General features: G+C 43.6%; 1 protein-coding gene across 1 annotated transcript in view; it reads left to right on the top strand.

Annotated features, from left to right (window-relative positions):
* mast4 (microtubule associated serine/threonine kinase family member 4) overlaps positions 1-13,010 on the top strand; it is an 82,803-nt gene extending 69,793 nt beyond the window's left edge. The window contains exons 19-29 of the mRNA XM_070851056.1: positions 853-954; positions 1,625-1,747; positions 2,029-2,138; positions 2,882-3,003; positions 3,355-3,569; positions 4,053-4,253; positions 4,725-4,951; positions 5,086-5,208; positions 5,610-5,746; positions 6,467-6,651; positions 6,748-13,010. Coding sequence (XP_070707157.1) covers positions 853-954; positions 1,625-1,747; positions 2,029-2,138; positions 2,882-3,003; positions 3,355-3,569; positions 4,053-4,253; positions 4,725-4,951; positions 5,086-5,208; positions 5,610-5,746; positions 6,467-6,651; positions 6,748-10,469 — 5,267 coding nt within the window. The 3' untranslated portion in view covers positions 10,470-13,010. The remainder of the gene's footprint in view (positions 1-852; positions 955-1,624; positions 1,748-2,028; positions 2,139-2,881; positions 3,004-3,354; positions 3,570-4,052; positions 4,254-4,724; positions 4,952-5,085; positions 5,209-5,609; positions 5,747-6,466; positions 6,652-6,747) is intronic.
* The last annotated feature ends 5,841 nt before the right edge of the window (positions 13,011-18,851 follow it).

Below are 18,851 nucleotides of genomic sequence, written 5' to 3' on the forward strand. Positions count from 1 at the left end.
TTTCACTGGAAGCAAGAGCACATGTAAATTGTCTCGTTCAACGTTGTGCTTGCACCTTAAAACTTACTTTGTTTTGTCTGACTTTGCTGGTGAAGCTATTTTGAAAAGAGCACTTCAGAGACGAGTGTTGTGAATGTCTCCCTTAGTGGGTCACAACAAAATGTCAAATTCAGAGGAAGAATAAAAAAACTGTTTACATTTATCCTTATGATAATCTTATTGTTCTTATTGGCAGGTTTCTGTCAATGGGGGTAGAGAGCTCATTGCCACAGTGTCATGGACACTTTGAGTATTTAGAAATGAACAACCTGCTTTAACCCTTGTATGGTGTTCGGGTCTGTGGGACCCGTTTTCATTTTTTTATCAAGAGAAGAATGAGACGATTAATTATTTTTTTCAAACTCTAAGTTTGAAAAAATGATTAATCGTATCATTCTTCTCTTGATAAAGAACATGAAAATGGATGAAATCTGGTCCCACAAACCCGAACACCATACAAGAGTTAAACCAGTAAAATTAAACTCATCCTACTATACTACTATAACTATATGACACGTTTTGATATCATCGTTGGTCCGTTGTAGCTGGCAGAAATGACAAATCATTCAAAAGAGAACTCACCAGATGAGCGTTTATTATGTTCTCTGAACTAACAGGGATGTTTCCTTCGCAGGATCTTGATCATTCAGTTTGCACTTTTTGCAGCTTTTCATGTCGAGTTCCTCATAAACTGGTTTTGGTGTGTTTTTGTACTCCTTGTGTTATGATGCTCAGAAACTATATTTTATCAGAGTTGAGCCCCAAAACCACAACTTACTTATATAACTGATTGCCTGCATTGTGTGTTTCTAGATGAGATCAACTGGCCCGAGGGAGAAGATGCTCCACCTTCTGACTCTCAGGAGCTCATCACCTTGCTGCTGAGACAGAATCCTCTGGAAAGGATGGGCGCAGGTACGAACACAAAAGAGCAAAGACAATGTGGCACAGCCAGTAACCCGGTTAGAACTAGACAGGCGCGGTGGGCCACCATAAATTCTCATGTGACCATCAGTGCCACCTCAGCACCGCTCATTATTCCAAGTCACCGGGGAAGAAATTGAGGTCATCCAACAGCAGGGCAATTTATCCTGTGGCCTCCTCACTTCTTCGCTTTGATCAGTTGCAATTATTTCCTTGCCGATGTATGAATCCAGTTCCGTGCATGATCAGGCACTAAGAGTGTGCAGATCCCTGGACTATGACAGTGGCCATGACCTGGGACGCCGGCTTTTAATGAGAGGGATGCACGGTTCCCGGTTCAGTCTGAGGACAGCTGGACCTCCTTGTTCAGTTAGATCTTCACTGGCCAGGCTGCCAGGCACAAAAGTTCCCGCTATTCCACAAAAGGTCACAGGCTGGAAATTGAACTGCATAATTTATGGTCACGATATCACTTGGGCATGCAGCCACAATGGAAAAGGAAAACATAGTGTAAGCGTTTCTTTACCTCCTGTGTCAAACTGAATTGTTGATTGTCACTGTCCAGCGTTTTATCTGTGGGTTTCCTCACTCATAAGTCCCACATTTTATCCTGGAAATTGTATTCAAACTAGTTATTCATTGGTATTTATTCCATCTGCAGGTGGAGCTGCTGAAGTGAAGCAACATCAGTTTTTCCACAACCTGGACTGGAACAGCCTGCTGAGGCAGAAGGCTGAGTTTATTCCTCAGCTGGAGTCTGAGGACGACACCAGCTATTTTGACAGTGAGTTATCTAACACAGTGAAAACCCCAAACCAAGAGAGACAAATATTTAACTCATGTTTTTACATGTGTCCACATAAACGGCCGTAGATCCACATGATAAAACATTATTTCTCAGAAATAAAGTTGAGATAATGGTGGCCATAACATAAACCTGTAAAATCATTACACAACCATCCATTTTCTCACAATAAAGTCACCTTGAGGCACTCACAATAACCTGTAATAACTGAATAGAATAAAAAAAAAACATCTGAAATGGAACCCTTTCATCTTTCCCAGCTCGCTCTGAGAGATACCATCACCTGGAGACGGAGGAAGATGATACAAATGATGAAGACTTCAATGTGGAGCTGCGGCAGTTCTCCTCGTGTTCTCACAGATTCTCTAAGGTGTGTCTTAATCTCCTTCCTCAAATTTCTCTAGTTTCACACTAACACACATGCGTCATCATCATTACTGCCAGAGATGTTAGTGATGTAAATGAGTTGATGCCCTCATCAGTCCTGCTCCTTTTCTCGTGGGAAAGAAAACATGAGCAATTGGTATTTCATATGGAAATGCGTGCCCCCCGCTCTCCCTTTACCCCTACAGTATTAAACGTAGGTTTCGGCTTTGCATATATTTTCCGCTTGCAAATCAGATCTGTTTGTTTTTTTTTTCGGCAATGTGGAACACAATACACAATACGGTCATACAAGCTTGGAGTCATTGTTGTGCTGCATTGCAGTACGCTCCCCTCTCACATCAAAACAAAGCATTACAGCATCTCCAAAAGCAGCGGGGCGTCTCAGAGGAAGTGTTGAGCTACACCGAACCTTTTCCTCTGCTGCACCTAAGCTCCGCACTTGTAAGGCACGATGAAGTCTGCATTAAGACAGACAGCATAGCGTTTCTGGTCTCTTCTTAACTGTAAATGTTAAAAACACTGGTGCCATAATGTAAGATCTGAAGATACTGATTATTTACCTTTACTTTCTGTCTATGCAGAATAAGATGCATTTATTAGTCAATATTTGTAGCTTACTCTGAACAGGACACTGTGTGTTTTTAATCATTTGCTTACAAAACAGGCTTTTGTGTTTATAGTCTGCATGTGCTGAAGTGAATCCCCCTGTTTCTGTGTGGTTGTCAGGTTTACAGCAGCCTGGATTTGTCCCGTGGGCACCTGGAGGAGAAGGGAGAGACGGAGGGGAAGAAGAGCGAGAGCCCACTGACTGTTGACTCACTCAGCTGGACGCCAGACTTTGCTGAAATGTATGCTCGCCTCCATCTTTAGATCAAGATTATAGCTGGGGTTCATTAAACAGCTGCACATAAACACAGCTACAGTATGTAGCACTGATTAAATATGCAGCTCAGTGCATAATGCTTGAATTCAGAGATCGTGTTAAACACCAGATAAAAAGACCTTCTTACGAACAGACAGAAATAGTGTGAGTGTGACTAGACATATGCATTGTACTACAGTACCAATATGTTATTGTAGAAATACTCAATTGATGTCAATGACTGTCATGTAGCTTAATTCAGGACATTGAGATATTCAGTCAAACAGAGAGTGAGTATCTTTTAATCTCATAAGACTCTGTTCTGTCCTTCAACCAGGCCCTCGCTGTCCCACTCGACAGACACAGACAGTGTGAATCAGGGCCCTCGGCCCAGCTTGTTACCAAAGTTTGCCATCTCAGCAGAGAGTGAAGGAGACGAGACCTCAGGCATCTGTGACCCCAGCAAAGCCTCCTTCTCCATCGGAGAGCTCCCACAGGACGAGCCTGACGCCACCACTCCTGGCAGCACCCACAGCGGAGCCACGCTCTCTGGTGCGAAATCAGAGTGCCTAGAATTTCACACTATGCAACTAATACGTGCACTTGGTTTTCATTTTCAAAAATCAATAAGTTGTAAGGTCCCTGAAACAATGGACCTACCGTATCCAACATTCACTAAACAAAACACTTCACACTGACCCCGTCGGCAGTTCACCTCCAGTCTTCCAGTCAAGTTCCACATTCATAAGTCAAGAAGGGTGAAAACTGATTGTCCTTAAAATTGTTCAGTGACTTAGAAAGTCTCCTGTAAAACCACTATTTGTTAGTTGTACACTTTTTTTGTACAGAAAAACATTCAAGATATAACGTGTTAATTAGTGCACTTTAGAGATGTTGGTAGGAGAAATTTGCTGACTTTAGAAATAGCCAAGCTGAGCTAACAGGCTGCCGGATGTGGCTTCATCCTCAACAGACAGATGATAGTACATTTGGAGTTGTGTGCCTTACTCCACGCTTATCTTTTGTGATAATTAGGAAGTTTCTCAGAACATCTGGACCAGCTGACACCCAGAGGTGAGGGAGTGGAGAGCCCCGACAGCACAAGTCATACCTCCACAGATCAGGGGCCTCAGACCAACTCTCTGCGGCCTGAGAGTGCAGCAGAGAAGACCGGAGCTGTGTCAAAGGTCCCAAAGTCTGTCTCAACTGGTGCCCTGTCCCTCATGATCCCTGGGGGTAAGTCAAAGAACACACACGTGCAGACATGCAGAAAAATATGCGTACGTTGGCACAAAAATAGGATCGCAACCAGTTTGTTCAAGGCCGAAGTATGTCCGAGCAATAACGTGTCAAGAATCACAATGGGAGCAACAGACTTTGAACAAATAATGTGAAAGAGATGAAAGCACCCTATAGATCTGTGCGAAATTGGCCCAGCATGACACCTGCTGTGAGTTCCATTTTACAGAGTGGCTGCGGCCAAGTAGTCGAGTACAAGCCGCTAACAAGGAAAGTAAGCAGACAGGGCAGGAGAGGGCTTCACTGCTGGGAGTGAGAAAATCCCATTAGTTTCACCCACAGCGGGAGCAGAATGAAGCAGGCTCATGAGCTTTAGAGCAACACCTCAATACTGAGCCGGGCACCAGTCAACGTCTGGCTGATTGAATAAGAGTCTGCTCAGGTGGTGATTATCTCTTATTTTTTCAGATATCTTCGGCGTGTCTCCGCTGGCCAGCCCCCTGTCTCCTTACTCCCTCTCCTCAGACCCTTCTTCAAGGGACTCCTCCCCAAGCCGAGACTCCTCCCTCTGTACCACCAACCCTCGGCAGCCTGTCGTCATCCACAGCTCAGGGAAGAAGTTTGGCTTCACGCTGAGGGCAATCCGGGTGTACGCTTGTGACAGTGACATCTACACTGTCTACCATATGGTCTGGGTAAGGTCTCCATCAGCCTGCAGTGGGCAAATAGTGATCAGCTTTCAGTCAGTCAACTGTTGGGGTCCCTTCACACTGTCTGGTGCAGGAAACATAGGTGATGTTAATAAATGCCTCTTGTGTCTGTTAATCAGAACGTAGAGGATGCCGGCCCTGCACACAAAGCAGGACTCCGAGCTGGAGACCTCATCACTCATGTGAACGGAGAAGCAGTTCACGGTCTTGTCCACACTGAAGTGGTGGAGCTCCTGCTCAAGGTAAATGACAATGTTCAGTATGTTTGTCATAAAACTGCAGCTACTCTGTTTTTAATGATTATGTTTCCAGATTTACTGCAGCGCAGGCTGATAATGACATTCTACACAGCGTTTAACCAATGCTGATGAAATTGGCAAAAAAATAGCAGCTAATTAAGGTTATGTGGGGTAAACCTGCTGAGTTGAAGTTTCCATTGGAGCAGAAACTCTGAAGAAAAGAACATGTATACTTACTATACAACTAAGATTTAACCTACAGCTCAACTCTATTTACATCCATTTACAGTGATAGTATTGATATTAGTATTTTAAGGTATTATAAAATAGTACAATATTAGTTTTTATCCTTTGACAATGAATTTAAACCACAGGAATGAATGTGATTTGGATTTCCATTTCAGAGTGGTAGCAAAGTGGCCATCTCCACAACTCCGTTTGAAAATACTTCAATAAAAACTGGTCCAGCCAGGAGGAACAGCTACAGGAGCAAGATGGTCAGATGTGCCAAAAAGCCCAAGAAGGAGAAAACTCCAGAAAGGTTCAGAAACTATCATTTTATTCACTTCAGATATAAATGCTTTCTTTCCTCTTCCACAATGATTTTTTTTTTTCATAGATTGTGGAAATTGTTAGAAAATGACAAATGTGGTAAATGACCAGTTCAGTCAGTCTAGACGGTTTAAAGCCAGGCTTCATACTAAAGCAGCTCCCACCTAAAAGTTAATGAGGACCAGATATGAGTTCCTGTGCTCCTACTTCTGTCTGTAAGCACTAGTGCATACTTTGTGTCACTGCTGTGAAACTGACCGTCAGTAGTAAGAGATGATAAATCTGTGTAGACATTACTATGATTCCTATTGGCCTCTAGAGGGCAGATGGATAACACTGTGGAAACATTTGAACGTGAGTGATAAGCTTATAGCATCACAGGGTTGTTTGGTGTCTGAAAAACTATATAAGGATGTTGTGGAAATGTCCGAGATGATGTTTAAATCTGTACAATGTGTTTTGCATGTCAACAATTGAAGGTTCATGTTTGCAAACTGCTGTAAGCAATAAAATAAAAAGAAGATTTAAGGAACATTTAGCTGCTATAGAGATCTATTATATCAGTTTGCATTAACACATTATTATTATTATTATTTTATATTATACTGTAGTGCTACCTAATAACCTTTTTTAGTCAGTGTTATCATCTATAGCTGTGTTGTTGTTGTGCTGCTTTATCAGGACTTTTTTCTTTATCTCACTTTTCCAGGCGACGCTCCCTTTTCAGGCGTTTTGCCATGCAGCCCTCTCCTCTCCTGCATACAAGCCGCAGTTTCTCCTCTCTCAACCACTCACTGTCATCTGGTGAGAGTCTCCCCGGCTCCCCTACCCACAGTCTCTCTCCTCGTTCCCCTACCGCCGCCTTCCGCCCCACACCAGATTTCACCCAGTCAGGTGCAGATTGTCATTTGATGATAGCTTTAATAGCAGAACGGATGATTTTAATTTCATAAATTACTCATATCCATTTTTTTGTCCCTTAACTTCCAGGTGGCAACTCGTCCCAGAGCAGCTCTCCCAGCTCCAGCGCTCCAAACTCCCCTGCAGGCTCCGGCCACATTCGTCCCAGCACTCTCCACGGCCTCGGCCCCAAGCTGCCGGGTCAAAGGCTTCGTCAGGGGCGCCGCAAGTCTGCTAGTAGCATCCCCCTTTCTCCTCTGGCTCGCACACCTTCACCTACCCCCCAGCCAACATCTCCTCAGCGCTCACCCTCTCCCCTCCTTAGTGGGCATTCTGTCGCCATTTCCAAGACAACCCAAGCCTTCCCAGCCAAGATACATTCCCCACCCACAATTGTACGCCATATTGTGCGCCCCAAAAGTGCTGAGCCACCTCGTTCCCCCCTCCTAAAACGTGTCCAGTCTGAGGAGAAGCTGTCCCCCTCTTACACAGGAGACAAGAAGCACTTGTGTCCCAGAAAACACAGCCTGGAAGTGACGCAAGAGGAGGTGCAGGATGAGGACCCGAGAACTGGGGAGCGGGATTATACCGTCTTGCAGAGTGTGGAAGAAACGGCCTGCGAGCCGCCAGCAATCACCCGTGTACGACCAGTGGAGCAGGGCTGCTTAAAGAGGCCCGTCAGTCGCAAGATGGGCCGGCAGGAGTCTGTTGAGGAACTCGACAAGGAAAAGCTGAAGTCCAAGATGGTGGTGAAGAGACAGGAGTGGTCAGAGAGGAGGGAGTCTCTACAGAAACAAGATGCCCTGCGTGAATCTGACTCATCCTCCTTGTGTGGTGACGACAGGGAGGAAGGTTTTCTGGCCAGAGGCCAAAACAAAAGCAGCCCAGACTCTGGCCCTCTGGAGGCCAAAGCTGCTAGCACAACCCTGAAGGATGTGCTGTATAAGAAACTCACCACGCGTGTCTCTGAGGGCATCGCTGAAACATCCAGTGGCAGCGGTGACAGTGACGTGGGGCTCAAATCAACTCTGTGCTCTATTCACTCAGAGTGGCAGCACTCCAGACAGGGTAAAGATAACATGAAGCCAGACAGATTGGACTTCAAAGCTCCCAACATCGAGTTCACCAGGAAGAGGCTGTCGTTTGAAGAACGAGAAGACTGCATGTGTCGGTTGTCTTCCGGCATCCATGACACCCTGCACTTTGGCTCCACCAGGTCTAAGAGCCTCCAGCTGGACACGGCCATGTGTCATGACCACATGAAGGCAGGACTGGGAAGTGTTCACTCCAGCCCCGAAGGTCTCACCCCCAAGCTTTTCTCTGGCAGAGGGGAGAGCGCTGTGGAAAAACTCCAGCTCATTTCCTCCGCAGAGTCTCCACTTAGAAAGACATCATCTGAATATAAACTTGAAGGGCGTCACGTCTCCTCTCTCAGACCCCTGGAAGGCACTCTGGATATTGGTCTGCTCTCAGGGCCCAGAGTCTCCAAAACAGAAACCTGTTTGTCTAAAATGGCAGAGAACACAAGCGACACTGTTTCTGTGAGCCCTCCAATTTGGCTGCAGTCCCCCACTGAGAGACAGATAACCATCCCTCAGCTGAAAAATACAGACAAGCTGAAGAGCCCCCTGACTTGCTCTCCTAACCCTGAAGCCGTTTCCTCTCTAAATAACATAGTTAGCTCTAAAGATCACTCAAATACTGCAGCCACGGAGATGAAAAGTGCAAGTAATGATAAAACACAGAACAGACATAGTGAATCATTAAAGGCACAAAACAGCAAAGTGGAGTCGTCGACCTTTACTGTGAAACAAGACAGCAGGACGTGTATGAAGGCCAGTTCAGCACTGGCTCATGAACACAGGGGCCCTCGTCACAGCTCCCACTTCTCCTCCTGTGGAAAAACACCTTCCATACGGGAAGTCAGCAACGAGGATCAGGAGGATGAAGTGGAGCAGCAGGAAGTCACAGCACACACTGCGTCACAAAATACTGACAGCTCCAAGACAGCAGTGGCTTTGACTGCGGCAAAGCTGGAGGTAGAACTAAAAACTGTGGAGACCAGTGAACGATCACCTGTGCTGCTGAAGCAGAGTATGGACAGTGGTTTGGATACAGGTCAGCGTCAGAGCTGGGAGAAAAAAGCAGCTCCTGCACAGAGCTCAAACGTGACCGCTGTTTCTACGGCGACTGTACAGAACAACTCTGCATCTGCACGCCTTCCTGAGAATATGCTCTCAAAACAGCAGCCGTTGAACATCTGCTCTTCAAGTACAGAGCCGAAAAGTTCTGTCACAACATCAGCATCTGGTTCTGCACATGAGGAGAAAACCTGCAGCTTAAAAGCTGAGGGTCAGGACTGCTCAGATGGATCTGTTAGTAAGGACGGTGGACAGTTTAACAGAGCAGCTACACAGGTGGTCAGTGATACAGGCAGCTCAGGCTCTACGAAGGAAGCCAACACATATGTCACAGCTGCAAAAATGGAGCCGAAGAGAGAAGTTTCTACAGTAAACATGGTCACCTCATTAAATAATGTTAAAGAAGCCACACTGAGCGTAAATAACAAGGAGAAAACTGTTTCTACTGGTGCAATAGAGAGTAGCAGCATATTGTTGCAGGAGAAGGAGGATCCCCTCTCACCAAAGATTAAGAATAAGGGCAATGTCAAAGACTTAGAGCAGCTATCAAAGAACAGTCCAGCTGAAAAAGCACAAAACAAATCATCTGATTCAGAATATTGCACCTCTAAAACAAAAGAACCTGTCGTCAGTGTGAAAGGAAACACTGTGATCCCTTCAGGCCGACAGAAATGTTTAGCTACAGCAACTGCAAATGAAAATGCTTTGAGTCCCAAGAGTAGGTTGAGGCCTGACCCGCAACCCGTAGCACACGCTGCTGTGAAGACAGAGGAAGCAAAAACACTTGAGGTGAAAACTCTCAGTACAGCTCCGTCTGTCCCAGTCAAGGGCAGTCCAAATTCAAAGCAGAGAGATCTGTCTAAAGAGCCTGCGCTCCCAACTTCAAACGTTCATGTAACCCACGACTCTAAACGGAAAGAATCCTCTTTGCCATCCGCTGGAGTTGACATAAAGCGGGAGGAATTGGTGCAGCTCTCACATTCTCCCACTCTCACTGACGTGAAGCCAAGAGAAGCCCAGCCCAAAAGCTCTGTAGCAACCGCAGCTCATACAGTAAAAGAAAACACAGACTCGAAGCCAAAATGTCTCCCTCCTAAAACTGTCCCCTCGTCGTCAGCCCTAAAAACTTCTGTAGCTGCACCACCAGTTATTAAGCAAAGTCCTGATGCCAAACATAAAGACACCTCGCCCAAAAACCAAGCCCCACTTATTAAAAACCACCATGACTCCAAACCAAAACGCGCTGCTTCCCCTCTTGCGGCAGATCCCTTGCAGCCTGATCCGCCTCCAGTGCTGCCAAAACCCGCAGCGAAAAAGGAAACGCATTCGCAGAGCAGCGGGGCAGTCTCAGGCAGGACCTCCAGCTGCACACCCCAGGAGACCGGAATCAAGGTATCCAAGGAAGGCCCCAAGTCTGAAATGCTCAAACCAGACGGTCACAGGAGCCCAGACATCAGAATCTCCACCCCTGACAAGCAGGCGTCCTCTGGCAAGAAGGAGCCGGACAGGAAGAAAAAAGAGGCTGCTCAAGAGGCCGCAGCTGCACAGAAAAACCCGAAAAGAGACGCATCCAGAGCATCTCCCTCCGCACAGAAAGACAGCTCAGACAAAGACACTGGCAGGTGCAAGCAGCAGAAGGAGTCACCACGTGGTTCTAGTCACAAAAAATAAAAGAGGGAATGAAAATAGCAGCCGACATGATCGCTTCAGAGAACCCAGATGTAATAAAATGTTAGAAATGTTTTCTGCAAACATCATCATGCCTTCTTTCTTTTGTTTGAGGACCGGGCAAGCTGTTACATGCTGATAGACAGGTAGGCGTGCGTGTGTGTGTGTGTGTGTGTTTAATAAGATGACACATGACAACACACGCACATGTTTCTAGGTCTGAATGTAGGCAATCATTTGCTGATAATTTGTGGTATTTTCTGAGGTTTGTGTTTTACTCGTACGTCAAGTGAATGTTTGGAAGTTTTGTTTCCGTTTATCGCAGAATGCTTTTGTGCAATCAGGTTGTCGGGGCGACAGGGAGTAGCCTTACAACGGTTGAGATGTACTGTAGAGTCAGTGCCATAAATGATTTTGAATTGCACTCTTACTTGCGGACTCGGAGGACCTGTAGTCAGAGTCTTTTAATGCAGTAGACTACACAATTTTGCTCAGCAATTTAGCAGCTGTATAACGATGGTTTCTGTTCACTGTAATCGGACTCTTTTTCTGTTGGGTTTTGTGCAGTGGTACACAGAGGGAATGCACTATGTCCTGTGCTTTCCATCTAAAACATGCAGAAAAAATGCAGAATCATCTCACAGTTCTAGAAATCATTAATTAGAGAAGGGGCCTTAGAATTATGGGAAATAAAACTTGCTGTTCTTAGCAAGGTGTGGTGTTAATTCACATTCCTCTGACATCTGTACATATGTTTTTGATTTTTATGCAATAGGGTGTAAATATAACACTGTAAAACTGGGATACATGGGCTTACATGATTGTCGTTTGTATTATATGTATAGATTTTGCAGTGTCATTTGTTTGTACGCTCAATATAAGAGTACCACGTTCCTGCTTGATATCCCTGTGGTCTAAAGTAAGCTACTGTGATGTATCCCGTCAGAGGCATCCTCTTCTTTGTGACCTTTCACATGTTTTCACATGTTCCTAAATTAACTTGAAGAGAGAGGGGGAAAAGGCTTGAGGGGGCAACTGGGCTATTTGTAAAAATGTAGCATTATATAACAAAACTGTGAGGGCTGCCGGCGTTTCCCAAGAATGTCTTCATTTCCGATGGTGTATTTGCTGGCTGAAGAGTGAAGATGTGTGTGAATATCAAATATTGTGCTTGATTAATAAGATGAATCAGCAGTTCTGCATACAGTATGTTTGCCAATAACTACTGCAATAGGTTTCTGAAGGCTCTGGGCATCATGTCCACGTCCATGCTGAGTGATATAAGATCCATCACATGGGTAAGATGAGGTCTGGAAGTGAAGCACGCAGTCAGGGTTTGATGTCAGGGTTCGTTTTGGTCGTCCAAGTGTTTGGGTCTCAAAGGACTTTTCATATTGAGCAGCAGCCGACCTAAAGCTTCACCTGGGGAAAGATTTTATATGAGGAATCCTGATTATTTGCAGAACATAGTCTGTGTCCACGCCATACATTTGATGTTAATGTGCAAATACGTGGTACTATACATATAGGCTGTCATATATCTGCATCCACTTTCTGCAGTTTACTCACACAAACACTCACTCACACACACGAACAAACATGTTTCTATACTGTAGATGCCTTTTAATCACAAACCCTAAAGGACAACCAGAAAGTAGCTCTAGGACACTAAATATGTAATGCGGTATCTGCTCTGTTGTGCTGGCTTTGTCAAAACAATAATCTAAAAACTACTACATATACTCCATGTTGACGAGTCGAACAGAAAAGACAGAATATAGTTTATCTAAAGGACATACTGTATCCAAGACTGAAACTGAAACACGAGAGTGATCGCAGAGATTTTAATGTGAACAGAATGGGATGTTTACTCGCATTAGATATTGTAAATGTATCGCTAATGTATTATGAGAGATTAAATGCACCTTAATGTTTGCCAGTGTTCAGTTCAGAGGTGGAGAAGAAGAGAAAAAGATGGAACTGAACATGGTTTATGAATTCCCCACTCGTCCTGACTTGAGATTTATTAAATCACCCAATTTTATTTGAACAAATGAACATGTGTCCCCCCCCCACACACACACACGCACACACACGCTCTTTCTTGACATTTAAATCCTCAAAGCACATTCAATGTTTGTTTACAAAGCATCATGGATGTATATTTTGTATATTGTTGATTTGCCAAATCTATGTTCTGTGTCACAGATGATGTTTATAGTAGTGTGAGACTTTGCTCCATCGCCACCAGGATGTTTAAAAAGAACATTTGTTCGTGCAGTAATCAATGTCTTTTCACATGTCAGGTTCTTCCTTGTCTGCTTGTCTTTTCGGGTTCCTTTTCTTTCTTCCTCTGTGCAAAACTAGTATTAGATGAACTTGCTTACAATGGTTTGTCTTTTAGAATATGTGCAATAAAAGTGTTTTGAGTTTTGTATTTTGCCCAAGGAAAGCTCTATGGATGTCATAGATGTTGTATATTAAACAGATATTTATACTTCTAATGTTGCGTAATACTGAAAATAAAATGGAATTATAAATTAATCTTTTCTTTCCTCCTTTGATATATTTTAGATACACATTTAACTGTTGAATAGCAGAGATCGATGATAACACTGAATGATAACAAAATGATTCCCTAAGAAAGGTTCTGAAAATGATAAAATCTGGTGCTAATTATATGGAAAATTAGAACTATTGGTGTTCAATGAATTACTGGTGTCACCAATAGTTTTTTTAGTAAGTGCACAGCGAGTCAGCTGTCTACCAGCAAACATACCAATCAGCATACGAGAAGAATTAAGTTTCCAACACCAAATGAATAGACAATTAAATACAATATTTTTAGTTTATATGAAAAAATTTTATAGTTTTTCCTATAATAAGTATCAAAATACTGATTTCTTCTCTGGAAACATCCTGGAGAATGATCATGTAAAACAAAGCATGACTTAAAGACTTAATAACAATCCTGTTGTCCTCAAGCTTCAGTGTCACCGTGAGCTTTAGATGTATAAGGTACGAGTCGGAGGATTTCCATTGATGTCTGAGCCAGAATGAGCTTCCTAAAGGCTCCACAGGGCCGATAGATGCGAGCTCAATGCTCAATTAATTTTACATCTTGGGAACTGAGTTGCAAAAGGAGCTGCCTTCTGCTCTGTCTTCAAAATGTCAGTTTGCATGTTATGGTGCACAAAGAGCAAACCAAAGCATTGTGTGCAGTGTAGTGCCAACAGGGGGCAGTATCTCCCTGTGTGTGTGCCGGGCCGGTTACTCCTCAAATAGGTCCTCTGTTACACAACATCCATTCAGCAGAGATGGAGAGTAGAATGATTCTGAAACTGTCTTTTATATAGTTTACTAGTTACTATCTCCAAACAGTAACGCAGGACAGTAATCTTAATTTGTGTGATGTATTTCAAAGTAAAATTCTAAGAACTGAAACTTTTTGAGTATTTTCAGAATCTTCGGTTGATCGTATGAGCCTTAGAGAATACACATTAAGTTCTTCTTCCTCGCAGAGAAAATAAATCCCTGCTGATCCCCAGTAACTGTCTTTTCATATGTGCTTACAGATAATGATACAGATGGATCAGTGTCCACACAGACTGATTACTAAGCAAAAATATTAAATAGGAATGGGGGGGGGAAATCCTCTTAGGGCTTGCGAATGGGGTTAACCGTTCGAGGTGGGGGGGGTGGGGGGGGTGGGGGGGGGTGGGTGTTGCAGCAGCATCGAGCTCATACAGGGCAAAGAAAGAGCACTGTGGGAACTAATTTATTATCATTAATTGGCCATGTGCTTTATCTTAGAGTTGTTTTCCATCAGGGAGCGATTTCCTCCCCACAAAAAAAACATAAAGTCTGTCTCATGTTACATCGCAGCTGTATCCCCAGATCAGAGCTGCAATGTACAAAATGTTAACTACATTTCTCTAATTGTTGTTCCGTGTGTCGAAATACCATTTGGAAAATACAGATCATATCACTTTCATGTGCTTTTAAAGCGTGTCAACATATTTTGCTGTGTGTTACAAAGAAGTAAAACAAAACTCCCCTCAGTACAAACCACCCCCCATCCCTGTTCCCTTTGTTGTCACCTTCCATTAGTACGGGGCTGCAAACACCGCTGTGGATCGTGGTCTCATGTGGAAGTTCTGGCACCGAGCTTGTCCACCACTAGAACGTTCCCCCTCTATAATTTCCCTTAAAAATAAAACACACAGTGTGTTACTCAATGGATTGGGAAGATAATAAAATGTACCTTCATTGTCCATCTGACTGCTTCCAGAGAGTGGAGGCTGGCTGGTCTGTAATCCATTTTAGAAAGGCTGATCAATACTAATGGCATGACCAGCTGGGTGCATTGTTATCAATAGGCTGTGGAGTTAAAAGGGGGGTAAAGCATGTATGTGTGCACACAGACACACATGTCCACTGTGGAGAGAGACTAAAAAAGGGGTCTGCAGCAGCACTAGTGGCACCATCAGGCTGTTTGTATCAGGCACAGCAGTGATTTGAGCTAACCTCATGCTAATGTGCTCACAACGCTGAGGTTCATGTTCACCATCTTAGTTTCTGACGCAAATGTTATTGATTTTGCAGGAATTTGGTCATTGGAGAAATGAAGATTGTGGCTGAGGGATCGTCCTCCAGGGACCGTGATTGTCCTTCAAAATGTGTGCCAGTCCATGTTGTAGATGAAGAGATGTTCAGCTGGTGGCACTAAAGGGATGACTGAGGTAATTAAGGGTGTTTTCAAACCCATAGTTGATTTACGCTGGTCTGAATCACTGGATGAGTTTGAGAACAAGGAACATTTTCCTCTTGGTTCATTGAGAGAAATGACTACATCACTACAAACCACAAGAAAATGTTCTGTCTGCTTTTTGGTCGGATGTGTCTTGGGTGTGAGCAGGAGAGTAAATACAGAAGGAAGGTTGTGTTCTGGAACAAGTGCAAATATCTGTATCTCTGGCTCGCTGCCACTACTAGAAACAGTTAGCATGCTCTGCTGCACTCTGTAGCACAAACCTGTGGCACAAACGAACTGCCCCTCTGCTGGGCCGAAAAGGTGTGAAATCACCCTTTAGACTCCTCTTCTGGGTACAGCGAATGTACGAATGTACAGCGAACAGTGCCGACCACTTGGTGGGACCAGACTTTTGCTCTGGAGACCGTGAGAGTCTGTACCAAATTTCTTGGCAATCCAGGAAATAGTTGTTGAGATATTGTGTTTCATTCCAAGTGGTGAACCAACCAGCTGACAAACCAACATCACCATCCACTCAGTCACGCTGTTGCACGGCTAAAAATAAAACTAACATTCTCAAACAAATGATCCTACAGTTTGTTAACAATATGTACTTTAGCTGATTTTCTCTTTTGTGCATGTCTTTAAAAAGATTGTGTTCCTTTTGACGACAAGAAGAGAAAAGTGAATCTTATAAAGTCATAAATAAAGAAGTAGAGATGTTGAGAACAGTGAACAGTGGTGGGAAGATTGCTTGTTCCTGCAGACACATGCAATCTGAGACACAGATAGATAAATCCACTCTGGCCTGTATTAACTTTTGCTGCTGGAATTTGTTCAAGTACATTCTGTGACTTGGGAGGAAGCCAAAACTCCAGCCCAGCTCTCATATCTCATGTTGCAACTAATGGCATCTGGCCGAGCTTTAGTCTTCAGCTACTAGCCCATCACGCACAAGGGGATCAGCAAGCTTATTGTGTAGGAGAAGGTTCACTCTCGTGCCAGAAATATTAAAAAGTACTTCCTCTATGTAGGGACATTTTCTTATGGTTTCTGTTTTTTACTGTCTGTATTGTTACGTTTGTGTTTTCCACAAGTCACTTTTACTATCTGCTACTATTACCCCAACCTGAATTCCACTTTTCTGCTTTGTTCAGCAGTGAAAACATCATTGATGATTATGTAACTGTTCAAACAGTCAAGCATACCCCATGGCCAACCAGTCGATCATGTCGCGCATTCACTGCAGTGACATATTTCACCGTGCTGATAAAGTCCTTTCTGCAAAGTCATACGAATGATGCAATGTAGACACAAGGAAGAGTGTGTGTTTCTGTGTGTGGGTGGGTGGCGGCTGGCAGAGTGTGGGCAAGCGAATGCTGAAGTACACAATATGGAGATTGTGAACAAGCCTGGAAGACCAATATACGAATATTATTTTCAGAATTCATGGAAAGGCTTGTGTTGCAACAATAAAATAAATAAACACGCAATTATAACTGAATCTTGTGCGGCGGTGGTGAAATCCTCAGTTTGAAATAGACTCTGGGACTTGAAAAGCCTCTTCAGAGTCTCCATGTGTGGCAAAGCACAAAGAACACGTGGATTAAAACCCTCGAGGCCTGCATAGTTAGAGTTAAATAAGAGGTTGATGTATGACTGGATGGTGTTGTGGTGTTTGTGTGGGGCTGCTAAATGTTGGGTGCACTAACTAGCTGTGTATACTGTGAGCTCAGAAACACAAAAGTACTGCTTCAACAAACGCTCCTTTTCAAAGTTACTACACATAGTCTGTACACTTTGATGCTTTGTCAGTGTATTAGTCTATTTAGCTTAGCTGTATCCTCATATCATGTGATATTGTTTTTCAGGTGTGAACTGAAGTTGGTTGAGGAAACTGCGAAGCACATGAATCCAAATGATTTGCTCATTTATGGATTCTTTGGATGATACTTCCAGTCAGTGCCAGACCTCTGAGAAACCTGTCAATCCTGTCAAACACGCTGAGATAACTTTAATATTTAATGTTATATTTAATATAATATTGTTGCTGATCTCTTACAACTCAGTCTTCAAAGGGTTCTTCACTGATTCAGCATCACACTCCTGTAACACTGATGGTCACAATGTGGACTGTTGATTGATGCAGCAGAACCAGAGATCCTTGTCCTTGTCAAGAAAAGGCACCTACATTACCTACAATGCAACTCGACTGCCAACAGTTTAGGTGGAGATTCTTGTGTGTTTTGCTAGCGGCAGCTCACGTTGTCTCGAGCCACTAACCTCAAGCAGAGGCCTGAGGTCTGAGATCTCGGCTTTTTAACTTCACCCTAACTTCACCCTTTTAGACTTGAACAACAACTAGTAAACAAGTATTTCCACACATGCGGGTGCAGGAACAGCCTTGTGTAGAATCGGTGGAGCGCCCATTGAGTTAATGTCTGATTACTTCAAAATCTTTCAGCCAAGTCTCGTTATTGATGAATTGTGGTTGGTTCAGTTGTCTTGGATTTGGCTCAAATGTCAGCCAACCTACATTTGCTGGTGTAGACTGTGAGATGCTGTTAGAAGTTGCACCTTAAGTTATGCCAGGATTTAAGGTACCTTGTGCAGTTTTTAACCACTAGCAACACCATGAAACAAGGTTTTCATGAGTGTCTCCCTGTTTGTATCGTGCACACGCTGGGGAAGGTGATGCACATTCCCACTGTACGTTTCAAACTATTCAACTGATCAACAGTCAGTGGATAACGTGCAAATACACGTAGCAATACCAATCAAGGCGAGGACGAAGACACATGACTGTCAGGCCTCACGTAAACATACAATGCATTTTGATGAGTGACTGTACTGTAAACATAACTGTGTCAAGTGTTAGCAAACAGTTGTCTGTTTACAGACAAGGATCATTAGCAATTATTTGGAGTCGTGTTTCTGTCCAGAATGAATTGAAGTCCAATATTTACTCTCATTTTAGCTCTGTTTTTGCAGACCATCAGTTCCTCAGGGTAATGTTTGCCTCCAAATGTAGCTGCTAAATGCTCCACAGTGTTCACCTGTTAGATGCTAACTGTGTCTGACTCCTGTGTGGTGCTGCGCAGGTAGTGTGCAGTGGGCTTTTACAGCTTTTATGCATATTAAAAGTTTGAAGAGATTGTTGAGGGAGAATCAAAACAAGCTGCAGTCCAAGCTGAAACCGAAACAATGACCTGAGAGACAGTAACAAGCTCAATAGAGTTAATGAGTGATGAGTGATGACCTACCGAGCTGCTGATGATTCTTTGTGGATTCGTTGCAACAAGTGACACCTTGTACATGACACTCTGTAGTTGATATAAGAATATTGATTAGTGCAGCTTTAAGATTATTTTTCCAAACTACAATTCTCTCTCATATGAGAATGAACTTTCATATCCCACCCTGGAAAATCAGATCTGAGGGAATTGAACTTGGCACTTGACTGTACAGTTCATCAGACTTGATAAGCAGTCACATGTAGAAATACACTAAGACTTGACTGACATATGGCTCACAGGTCCCATCGTGCTTGGACTCTGTCAATCTTCACTTGCTGCTATATTTGTGTTAGTCATTCATCATAACATGTGAACTTTGCCTCTTGCACAACACAT

This window comes from Pempheris klunzingeri, chromosome 19, assembly GCF_042242105.1.
Source record: "Pempheris klunzingeri isolate RE-2024b chromosome 19, fPemKlu1.hap1, whole genome shotgun sequence".
NCBI lineage: Eukaryota > Metazoa > Chordata > Actinopteri > Acropomatiformes > Pempheridae > Pempheris > Pempheris klunzingeri.